At 41.8% G+C, this 12,260-nt stretch overlaps 1 protein-coding gene across 4 annotated transcripts in view; it reads left to right on the forward strand.

The window, feature by feature from the left end:
- Nucleotides 1–12,260, forward strand: part of L1CAM (L1 cell adhesion molecule) — a 310,192-nt gene that overhangs the window by 176,802 nt on the left and 121,130 nt on the right. For 3 of the 4 annotated variants that reach the window (XM_033920778.1, XM_033920770.1, XM_033920750.1), the window contains exons 3-5: nucleotides 2,478–2,492; nucleotides 2,741–2,846; nucleotides 7,981–8,177. In XM_033920778.1, coding sequence (XP_033776669.1) covers nucleotides 2,478–2,492; nucleotides 2,741–2,846; nucleotides 7,981–8,177 — 318 coding nt within the window. The remainder of the gene's footprint in view (nucleotides 1–2,477; nucleotides 2,493–2,740; nucleotides 2,847–7,980; nucleotides 8,178–12,260) is intronic. The other variant, XM_033920760.1, reaches the window with a different exon arrangement.

Consider the following 12,260-nt stretch of genomic DNA (forward strand, 5'->3'; position numbering starts at 1 on the left):
TGAGCTTAAGCTCATGTGTTGTAAAGTGTTTGTTTGTGTGTGTGTGTGTATGCGTAAGGGGTTGGTAGGTATTTGTGGTGCACCATTGTGTGTGTATATGTGCAGGTGATGTTTTGGCATGTTTGTATATTTATGTGTAAAATGTCTGGTATGTATACATATGTGTTTCTGGATGGTGGATGTGCATATATGAGTATGTCTAGATGGATGTAATATATATATTTGTGTATAGATGGTGTGTTTATATGGTGCGTGGTGTATTGTATGTGGGTAGGTGATATGTACAGATCTGTGCAGGGCCAGTTTTAGACATTGTGGGGCCCAGGGCAGAAATTAAGAAGGGAGTCCTCTGATCCCCTCTCCTCCTGGTCCTCCCTCACCTCCCCCTCTCCCACCTTGCTGGTATTTTTACATTTTCCTACAAACAGAAGGACACAAGTCACAGTTTCTCTTTCTGTGGTGTTGCATTGTGTGAAATGTCTAGCTTCTTAAGGGTTCCACCTTTAGAGTGGAATAACACAGCTATGACACAAGTTTATCCTGGATATTTAATTTTTTTAATCGTGTTGATTCCAGTCTCTGGTTTCTTCACTTCCTCTATTTTCTCTTAATTCTGTCTTGCCAGGGCTTCCTGTCCATTTGCCATTTTTCTCTCTTCTCTTGTCTTCTTCACTTCCTCCTTTACATCCATTTCCAGCATTGATCTTTCCCTTTCAATCTCCTCCATTTATTTTTCTGCCTCTCTGTCTAGATTTCATTATTACTACCCAGTCTTCAATTTCTTTCTTTTTACTACATCTGCCTAAAGGTCTCCATCTCTTTCCTTCACCCTTGCCCTCTGATTCCCCTTCCCCTTCCTCATATTTCTCAAATTTTCATTAACTGTGTCCTCACCTCCTTTTCCATCCAGAGTCTTCTCTCTCTTTCCCTTCCAACCAGTATCTCCTCTTCTCTCTTTCCCCTTCTATTCACTGTTTCCCCCCTCTCTTTCCACTTCCATTCAGTGTTGCCCCTTTTCCCCCCTTCCATCCAGAATCTCTTCTCTCTTCCCCTCTCCCCTTCTCCACTACTGCCATTCAGGATCTTCTCTGTCCCTCTCTCTCTTATGTCCCCACAATCCAACATCTTTTCTGTTTCTTCCCCATCTAACATGCCCTTTTGTCTCTCATCCCCAAGCATTACCCTGTCTGTCTCCCCCCTCCCATTTAACATCATCTATATCTCCCCCAATACTCCTGTCCCACTCCTTTTTCTTTTCCCCATCATGCTGCATGGTCCCATCTCTTCCCTTCATCCTACTATTTTTCATCCTACTATTTTCCTATTCTCTCCCCCCCCCCCTTCCTCCTGGTCACTCATGGAAGCCTCTTCCTGGTCCCTTCCTTCTGATGTGCCTGTAGGAATCAGGAGCTCACTTCTCTTCCTGTCACATATGCTGCAGGGCCCTAACCCTATGTGGTCCGCTGCCAGCTTCCCACCCTTCCCTGCTTGTCGCTCACTTGCTCCTCCTCCCACCGCTACTGCATGCAAACAAAACTAACTCATGCTGTAGGGCTCTAATGATGGCTTTCTTCCTCCCCCTCATGACCTAACTTCCCATTTCGTGGAGGGAAGAGGAAGGAAGCTGGCAACGGCATGCACAGCATTAGGACCTAGCAGCATGGGTTAGTTTTGTTTGCATGCTGCCATGGCGGGAGAAAGAGGACAACAAGTGAATGACAGGCAGGGAAGGGAGGGAAGCTCAGCTCACCAGCCAGTCAGGGGCAACTGCTTTGTTTGCCCCCCTCCCCCACAATGCCAGCCCTGGATCTATGTGTAGATGGTCTGGTCAATATAATGATTTAACTGGCCTGAAATGGACACTGACTGGTTAATTTGTTTGGGGTTATCCACTAATTTTCAACAGCACTTAACTGATTATTATTTGAAAATTAATCATTAGTGTCTAAGTGAAAAACGGCTATTTGGGGGGCTTTCCTGGAATGCAGCCAGCACTTGGTCAGTTAAGTGCTGATATTTTCGCCAGGGTAACTGCAGAAATGGGTTCATATAAACACAGTTCTATCTTTATGCAGCAACCCATGGCCGGTTAAGTGCTTGAATATCGACTTAACCAGCCATGTGTTAGCCAACGTCACATACACCTGATGTTCAATGCTGAAGCTTGGACATGGCCCTGCACTGAATATTCAGGAATAACACCAGCGACAGTGAGTAAAATTCTCACCACTGATGGCTGAATATATTTACCCCGATGTGTTTATATGGTGGGTGGCGTGTGTGTGCATGCTCGGATGCATCACATATGAATGGCTGTATCCGAATGGGTTTGTAGATAGTGATTTTACATGGTGTGTGTGAGTATATACTGTATATATGTAGGGTTGTGTTATCTATATTCTCACTTGTTCAGGGTCTAATTATTTGCCTTCACTTATTCCTTCTTTTTCCTGTAATATGCTGCATTGGATACACAGACAAAATGAACAACTGTAAGTCTCTGCTTTCTGTGTCTCTTTCAGTATGTCCCGTGTGAGGTGTGCAAAGAAGGGGATGGGGGTGCTTTGAATGTCTCCCTTTTAACTCATTAGCTAGAAAGTAAAACACATCCTGATCCTTTTATCTTCATTCCACTCAGCAGTAATCTGTGGCAAAAAGAACTGAAACAAGAATGACTTTTACTCAGCAAATGGTTATTGCTCTTTCTTGAAGTATTTCTGTTATTTTCCTTACCTTACAGTAACAGTGCCCCCTACAATCACAGAGCACTCTAATGAGACATATGTGGTGTACCCTAATGATGACATTTTGCTGAAGTGTGAAGGTACTGGAGATCCTGCCCTGATGTGAGTATGGGTGTGTGGGGGGGGAATATACTGAGTCCATCTTGCTACCAGAGAAAGGGTGTGGGGTGTGGATATGAGTGAGGGGGATCAATCTAGGGGCTCTCTGTGTGGATTCTGCCAGTCTCAGTTTACCATATATCAGCACCTGGCCCAGACCCTGTAGGATTTCCAATCTCTCGTGCCCATTTCCCTCTCTTCCTCTACTAATAAAACAGCCGCTGGCTTGCCAAATCACAGTTATTCTCTTGTGCTCTTTCCCTCTTCCTCAGTGAGTCTTTCGAATTCAGATTCACTGACATCTCGCTGACATTGTACCCTATTTTACTAAGGGCTCCTTTTATGAAGCCGCTAATATGACACGCACATTTATAGCGCGCGCGCTAACCCCCGCGCTAGCCGAAAAACTACCGCCTGCTCAAGAGGAGGCGGTAGCGGCTAGCATGGCCAGCAAATTAGTGCACGCTATTATGTGCATTAAACCGCTAACGCGGCTTCATAAAAGAAGCCCTAAGTCTCTTCATTCCATAGTGAGAAGTGAATTACTAATATTGTTAAAGGCAATGCTTTTAATAGATTCATTTGACATATTAATTGTGATTGGTTATGGTCCTAAAGCCTCCATTCCTGAATGCCTTTCTATAAATGAGCAAGAGGATGTATACCTAAAGACTGCCTACCTCCTCCCACAACCTTCTGTCACTTCTCTCTCACCTTATTCCCTGCATACCTCTCTGTCCCTTCTATATTTCCACATCATTCTCCCATTCCTGGCTCCCTTGACACACTTCCTTCTGCCTTTCCTGTCCTCCATATATCTCTCCGACACTCCTAAACCTCTTTTCTCATACATTCTCATCCACTTCTCGTCTCAATTTCTGTTTTGTCTCTTACACGTCCTTCTTCCTTTTCCCTCTCTTTTTCCATAAATACCTTTGCTTCTCACACCCCTCCTCAAATATTTTTCTGCCCCTCCATCCCCCAATAAGCTCCTTTGCTTCTACTGCTCTTTCTCCACAGTCCAGACACCTTTCTGTCTAAGTTCCAAGTTCAGTTTTATTCAATATGCCAACTTTTTGTCAGGCCATCAAGGCAGTTTACAAAGTATCAATTAAAATAAATCGTGGATAATATAAAGTTATGTGAAATACAGAGGCAGAAAGAAAGAGGAGGTATTATAATCCATAAAAGAAAAATCAAGTGTAGAGAATAAGAAAAGTTGTGCTAATCAGCCCAAGCCATTAGTGCCTGCAGTACCCCAACACCTAGTTATAGAAGGGAGAGGGAATATTATATATGAAAAGCTACTTGAAAGAGGTAAGTTTTATTGAACTTTTTGAATAGCTGATGGGAGGATATCATATGTAAATGTGAGAGAAGGGCATTCCACAAAATAGGGCTTGTAATACTGAAAATGGAATCCCAGTATATATTCAAGAATATATGACAGAAGGAGCTGGATTACCAGAAAATTTTGACCTAAGGAGCATACGGTCCAAGTATTAGTTTAAGATATTAAATACCGTGTTTCCCCCAAAATAAGACACTGTCTTATATTAATTTTGGGCCCAAAAAAGACACTAGGTCTTATTTTCAGGGCGGTCTTTTTTTTTTTTTTTCATGTACAATGATTATTTCTCCCTTCTTCTCCTCCACCCCAAATCTTCCTATTTCCTTTCTCTCCCCCACATGTGCAGCATCTTTTCTCCCCTCTCACCCTTCCCCTTATGCATTATCTTTCTATCCCTCCCTCTCCCTCCCATCCCCCTGTGCAGCAGAACCCTTGCAGCTTCTATCCCTCCCTCCTTGCCATCCCTTGTGCAGCAGAACCCTTAGCTTATATCCCTTCCTTCCTCCTATCCCCCGTGTAGCATTTTTAAAATCCCTCTCATCCCCCCACCGCCGCAAAAGTACACCCCCCCTTTCCCTGCTGACCCTTTCATCTCTCCCATCCATCCGAACCCCAACTGCGAGACCGAAATACAGTACCTTATAACAAACCGTATTGTCGGCAACACAGTCCCCATCGCGGCTTTCTCACGCCCGGACGTTCCTCTGCCGTGTTGCTAGAAGAGCGGAGAGATGACCTTAAATTGCAATTTAAACAAAGGGCTCATTTTTATAAGATGGAGATTTTTGCAGCAAGGATGCACTATTTTTCATATTTAATTTCTAAAGCTCCTAATTAAAGGAGATCGTACTTAAAGAACTCAATTTTTAATGATCCCTTCAGGGATCTTCATTCTACTACATTCTTAGCCAAAAATTTGGCAAACCAATTTTTAGATAAAGTTAATGTTTTATGTTTCAATTGGGTACAACCTGACTTAGGATATTCTATCGCTTTGACAGATTCTTCTCCTGTGTCCCCTGCCACATGTGATGCCTCCGCTGCATCTTCAGCAGAGGTTAGATCTCTGATCCCATACTGTCCTTTTTTGTTAAGCGGTATTGGAACTTTTTTTCTTCCTTTTATTTTACTAATGGCAGGACTGCATTACCGAGGGCTCCTTTTACAAAGGTGCGCTAGCGTTTTTAGTGCACGCACTGGATTAGCGCGCGCTACCCGAAAAACTACCGCCTGCTCAAGAGGAGATGGTAGCGGCTAGCGCGCGTGGCATTTTAGCGTGTGCTATTCCACGCATTAAGGCCCTAACGCACCTTTGTAAAAGGAGCCCCTAGTGTTTGCTTCCATTAGCACCAAGGGCAGCAATGATTCGGCCACACCTGAAAGCTACGTGGAGTGTTTGGTGTAGTGGTTAAAGCTACAGCCTCAGCACCTTGAGATTGTGGGTTCAAACCCATACTGCTGCTTGGGACCGTGGGCAAGTCACTTAATCCCACCATTGCGATAGATTGTGAGCCCACCAGGACAGACAGGGAAAAATGCTTGAGTACCTGATTAAATTCATGTAGACTGTTCTGAGCTCCCCTGGGAGAACAGTATAGAAAATTGAATAAATAAATAGTGTGAAAAGTTTCAGCCTCTGATAATCAGAGCTGATATTGTGACATCATAATGCCTCATTCCACCAATGCCTATGAGACAACCTCATCAGTGATGTCACAATGGCTTGATTGTTCTATCCTTGGCTTTCTTCTACTACATTATGATTTCTCAAGTGGCACAGTGGTTACAGCTACGGCCTCAGCACCCTGAGGTTGTGGGTTCAAACCCACGCTGCTCCTTGTGACCGTGGGCAAGTCACCTAATCCCCCCATTGCCCCAGATACATTAGGTAGATTGTGAGCCCACTGGGACAGACAGACAAAAATGCTTGAGTATCTGAATAAATTCATGTAAACTGTTCTGATCTCCCCTGGGAGAACAGTATAGAAAACTGAATAAATAAATATGTGCCAGAGTAAAGATCTTATTACTAACTTTCAACCTATTGCTCAGTTTCCTTTTTTCTCAAAGACTTGAATATATTGTTGCAGATTATTTACTTTCTTTTCTGGACTCTCATGAGGATTTACACTCTATTCAAACAGTACATCATAGTACAGGAACAGTATTATTGGACATGTAAATAGATATTAAGACAATTTTAGATATAGGAAACACTACTCTGTTGATATCTTTAGATTTGATAAATTATTGCTATCTTATGCTATCAGGATAGTGGATAATACCTTGCATTAGTTTCATTCCTATGTTTCAGACAGGACGTACTGGGTTCATTGGCAGGATGAATATTCAGCTGCCTTCTCGCCTCCCCCTGTGCCGTACTACAGGGTTTGCTTTTAGCCCCTACTTTATTTTAAATCTTAATGTCTCTGTTGGCTTTTTAAATTCAGTTTCTAAATTTGACACCACATTTATATATGCAGATGATATACAGATTGTTGATTCTCCTGATACTTTGGATGATTCCTTTCTTGCTGGAGGTTAGTGATAAATTAGCCTTTGTTGCTTCATGGCTTCAGGATAACCTGATGCAACTTAATATGCAGAAAACAAAATTCCAAGTCTTCCATAGGGGTGATTCCCTTTTAGTGTTACAATCGCTTTCACTAGGAAGCTCAATTATTAAGGTGAGTGATGGAATGAAGGTTTTGGGAGATCTTTTTGGGACTATATTGTCTTTTTGGGACTATATTTCATCTATTGTTAGTGCCCGTTTTCATAGGTTATGTTTGATTTGCTCAGTCCGATATCTTTTTGATTAGAGAGCATAACTCATTCATGCTCTTGTAATCACATATTTAGATTATAATGTACTTTTGAGAGATGTTACTCAGAGAGAACTCAGAAGGCTCAATTGGTGCAGAATGTAGCAGTTAAATTGATTTTTAAAGCATGGAAATATGATCATGTGACACTGCGTTTGAGGGTAGAACACTGGCATCCAATTGAATATTGTATTCAGTATAAAATTCTGCTATTGGTTCATGAAGTGCTTGAATCAGGCTCTCTTCAATTTTTGTCTGCATTTTTATTACTTTATGTTTCTGCTTGATCATTGCATTCACCTCAGCAGCATCTTTTAACCTTTCATTCTTTTAGGCATGTCTTTTTAGAGGCCTTTCAGAATTCCATGTTGTATGGAATGTTCTTTCTTTGACTTTGTACATGAACCCTCTTTTAAAATTCAAAGCTCTTTCTGAAGACTTACCTCTTTTGGAGAGCTTTTGTTGGCTAACTCTGCTGTTAGGGTAGACATTACCTGGGGACAGTTTGTCACTGGGGGTTTGTGACACAGCAAGTGCAATCTGCCCATGAAACAGGAAGTTGCATTAGAGGGGGCGGATCGCAACAGAGAAAAAGCTTCGCTGCAGCCATTCGCTCAAACTCCCTGCAGCTGCCACATTGGGGCCCCTCTGAAAATGGGGGCCCAAAACCTGCTTTGGGGGGTCATGATCTAGGTGGACTCTCTATAGGTGCATCATTATTCTGCACGTCTGATGGGAGGTCACAGTTTTTTGGGGCTGCAATCATGGTATCACAGGCACAATAAAATTGGGAGAAAAACTGTGGAAGGGTTCAAAGCTGTGAAAAGAAAGGGAATATAAAGAAGGAGAGGGAAGGGGAATGGATAATGAAGTGTTGGGGAAGGAGAGTATTTGGGAACTGTTAGAAGATATAAAGGGTTCTGTGGTTGGCTCTACTCTCTGACTTTCTCTGCCTACTCAGGTTTCGCTGGACAAAAGACGATGAGTTCTTTGACCCCAGCAAGGACCACCGTATCTTCACTACACCAGGTTCCGGTACCCTCTCCATTCCCAACACCAACGGCTTGATGGTGAAAAGCTTTCAAGGCACCTGGCGCTGCTATGCCAGCAACAAGTTTGGCACCGCCATCAGCAGCAATATCCACCTTGTTGCAGAAAGTAGGTGCTTCTAGGGGTGCTATATGTGGGTGCGCATTCCAGAGTCCTTCCCTGCCCAAGAAGGATGACTTCTTTTTCCAAATATTTGTCTAGATTAGGTTCTTTAAGGGGCTCCAGTGAAGGGAGACATCTTGAGAAGAGTGTCAGGGGTAGCATCACAAACACACTCTGGTGTTGCAGGAAATGACCTCACAGTCATTATACACATTCATATCTGATTGGTTCCCATTGACAATTATGTGACACTCTCATTGAAATTATGTGGTTCCCATTGACAATTATGTGACACTCTCATTGAAAACCAATTATCAAGTTATTCAGCAGGTGTGATGCTACTGATGATCTTGTTTTCTTGCCTGATAAATATGGTCTCTGCATTACCATTACTCCTTTCCAAAATGACCATAACCTAGAAAACCATTTAGAGAGAATTACTATATTTAATAATAAAAAGCCCCACCTACTTAAAACAGAAATTTGTGTTTGGTAAAGTATGTGTATGTTGGGGGGTGGGGGTGGGGAACTGCTAGTTACCTTCTAACCAGACTTGGATCTAGATTTTTTTTTTTTTTTTTAAAAAAGCTCTTTTAAAGATTTAATTTTCTATAACCTCATGTCCTATATTTATCTAGTCTTTTTTATGGTTCTGTGTATGTGTTTTCCATTTTCCTTTGTGCATATATGTTGCACAGTATATTTGAGGGGGATGTGATACTTAGATTGCTGGGGGATGTAAGGGAATCCTGTTTCTATGGCAACAGTTACCATAGCTCCCAACCCCCCTGTGTGATAGTGATGTAAGAATTGAGGGGGAAGGGGGAATGACTTTGGCAGGTCCTCTGGCGGCTCTTCCTCCTTTCTCTGCTGCAGTGATCTCACCCTGACAGATGAGACTGAAAGGGAGAGGAAAGCATGAGAAAGAGAGAGAAAATCAGAGAGCCAGGTATTAGAAAAGAGATACAGGGAGATTTGGAAGGTTGCTTTCAAATGGATCTCGCCATCTAACTAAGGAAATGTCTGGCTAAGGCCATCAGGGTGAAAAGCCACTCTTTATTATTTGGCTAATTATAAGCAGGCTTAGCTGCTTACTACTACTACTATTTATTATTTCTATAGCTGCTTAAAAATGGGTTTTCCAGAAGACATTCTCAGATCAGGGGAGAAAATTTTGCAGACATGTTGAATTTTCCATTATGTGTGTGTAGATTTTCCCATCTAAGTTAACCCACAGCGAAATAGCAGGATACTTTGTTGAAGATACATTTTACCCTTATAACTTTAGATGGATCTTCAAACACAAACTATGCAAGTCATTTTATAATTTTATCTTTTTTATATGTATATAAAGTATGCAAATAGAAGCATACCATATAGTAAAAGATACCTATGAACTAGACCTGATGGGAGTGAGGGATATCAGACCCTCAGGTTGAAGGGAGAGGGAGATATGTCAGATACACTGGATAAGGAAGATGCCAAACCTACAGGATGGGGAATGGGGAGGAAAGAGTAAGAGACACAGAGTCACAGACTAATGGGTGGAAGAGGAGAGTGGGGGGTGGAGGGGGGAGAGCTACCATACCAAACTGGGAGGTGAGGGGAAAGAAATGGGAGAGAGAGAAAAGAAAGGAATGGAAAACAAAGATGAGAATGTTATAATGCTCTTGTATCGCTCTATGGCCACACCTCAAATACTGTATACAATTCTGGTCGTTGTATTTCAAAAAATGATATAGCGGGAATTAGAAATGGTACAGAGAAGAGTGACAAAAATGATGAAAGGGATGGAACTACTTCCCCATGAGGAAAGACTAAAGTGGCTAGGGCTCCTCAGCTTGGAGAAGATGGCTCAGGGGTGTTATGATAGAGGTCTTTAAAATACTGAGTGGAGGTGGAAAGGGTAGATGTGAATCGATTGTTTACTCTTTCCAAAAATACTCTGACTAGGGGGCATGCGATGAAGCTACTAAGTAGTAGATTTAAAATAAACCATAGAAAACATTTCTTTATACAACATACAATTAAACTCTGAAATTTGTTGTTGAAGAATGTGTTGAAATCAGTTAGCTTAGCAGGGTTTTTAAAAAGTTTGGATAATTTCCTAAAAAAGAAGCCCACAGGCCATTATTGAGATGGCTTGGGGAAATCCACTGCTTATTCCTAAGATGTTGTTAGGTGCTATCGACTTGTGTTTGAGTCCTAGCGACTTGATAAATTACATAAAATCTGTTTTTACTAAATTTGGATCTAGCTAGGTACTTGGACCTGGGTTGTCCACTGTTGGAAACAGGATACTGGGCTATACCATTCTGGGAATTCTTATGTTCTTATGTTAAGTGCAAGATTTTCCCAGCTACCTTGCTGGCGTAAACATCAATTTCAGGTGATGAAAAATTAAGGTAATAGACGGAAGGATGTAAATAGGAGTGTAGGAGTAATGTTGCAGATAAACCACAACACTGCCACCAAAAATACCCGGTATACAAATTATTCTCTAATATACCATAGCCAGTATCACTTGGCTAGACTCACACTTTACAGAGAAAGGAAATACCCCTAACAACCCCAGTGCCAAAAGGATTATAAAGCCATATGATTATTTAATGGCATGCAGGAATTATCACTGGTCCTCCAGCAGTGGTTGGAATGCCTCTCCCAATCTGCCTCAGCTGACCTGGCACTAGTTAGTAAGCAGAAAAGCCCCCCCCCCACCCAAAAAAAAAAAAGCAGAGGGGTAGACGTTAAGAAAGATACAACATAAAGTTAAGTCTTTAAGCCACAGGCTCACTACCAAGGATAGCAGCTAAAAGTTAATGGGGCCAATATTCAGACCATGGGAGGCAGCCCGGCTAAGTCCTCCAGTTGGTGGTGAGCCTGGATATTCAATGCTGGGCAATTTCTTAACCGCGAAATCAATATTTAACACTGGCCAGTTAAGGCAATAGTGGTCAAAGATAGGCCTGCTATTTACACGGCCCAATTTGGCCACTAAACTTAGCCAGCCAGCAAATGGATATTTGTGGATAGGCGGCTAGTGGCTGGCCGCTAACTGCAAATATTCAGCGGAGCTAGCCAGCCTTCCCCTGCTGAATATTAGCGGTTAGCCAGCCAAATGCTATAGAATTGGACAGGAGACGTTCCTGGCCATTAAATAGTTCTGAATATCAGGCAAAATGTGTCAGTTGGTTCTGTGTATGCAACCTGTGCACTTTCACTGTGAAAACTGATGCAAGGTCAAAATCAGGCAGTCTCTTGGTGCCAACATAGGCCATCTGAAACTTGTCTCCATTAACCTTTAAGGCTTCAGTAGAGTCCTGTTCCAATTCCACCTCATTTTCTCTGAGTTTAGCGTCAGAAAATAAACACTTTCTTCAGATCATAAGAGTTTCCACAGAAATGTCAGCAGCCCAACCATCTGGTAGTTTCTCAAGTTCAATTTTATTTGATATAACGCAAAATAGAAGCAGAAGTTTAGACTAAGCAGTTTACATTAAAATCAGGTGAGAGGAAGTAGTATTATAAAATAATAAAAACTAGTACAAAACAAGACACAACATGACCAACAAAATATAAATGGGTTGAAAAGGTCTGGTATGATTACAATATTTATCAAAGGAAAATAAAGGGAAGGGGAAACACCAAAGGGTAGCAGTATTTGACTGTATTACTGTAGCTCTAGCTTCAGAAAGAGGAGATGAGATTGTAGTTCCCAACATTTGTCCACTCTTAAACCCTCAAAAGGACAAATACTGTAGTTCAAAGGCTCTTACAGACACCTCCTAGAAGTAATCTAACCTCCATGGAACCTTATGGGAGGAGAAAGTTCTAAGTTTGGGGAAGCTGATAACTCCATGATATTCTTCAATAACTCAGAGACCTGCCTCCCAAATCAGATGTGATTTGAATATACAGTAAGGCCCAGATCCTATAAACGGGTGCCTAAATTGGATCAAGGATGCCGATTTTGTTGCCTTATTTAATTAGATTAATCACACTGATAACAAGCTTATTTGGCTCAAAAATTGGCTTATAAAAAGACCTACCAATGTCTTGTAAACATAAACATACAAATTTAAATATAAT

This window comes from Geotrypetes seraphini, chromosome 1 (genome assembly GCF_902459505.1).
Source record: "Geotrypetes seraphini chromosome 1, aGeoSer1.1, whole genome shotgun sequence".
Taxonomy (NCBI): Eukaryota; Metazoa; Chordata; class Amphibia; order Gymnophiona; family Dermophiidae; genus Geotrypetes; species Geotrypetes seraphini.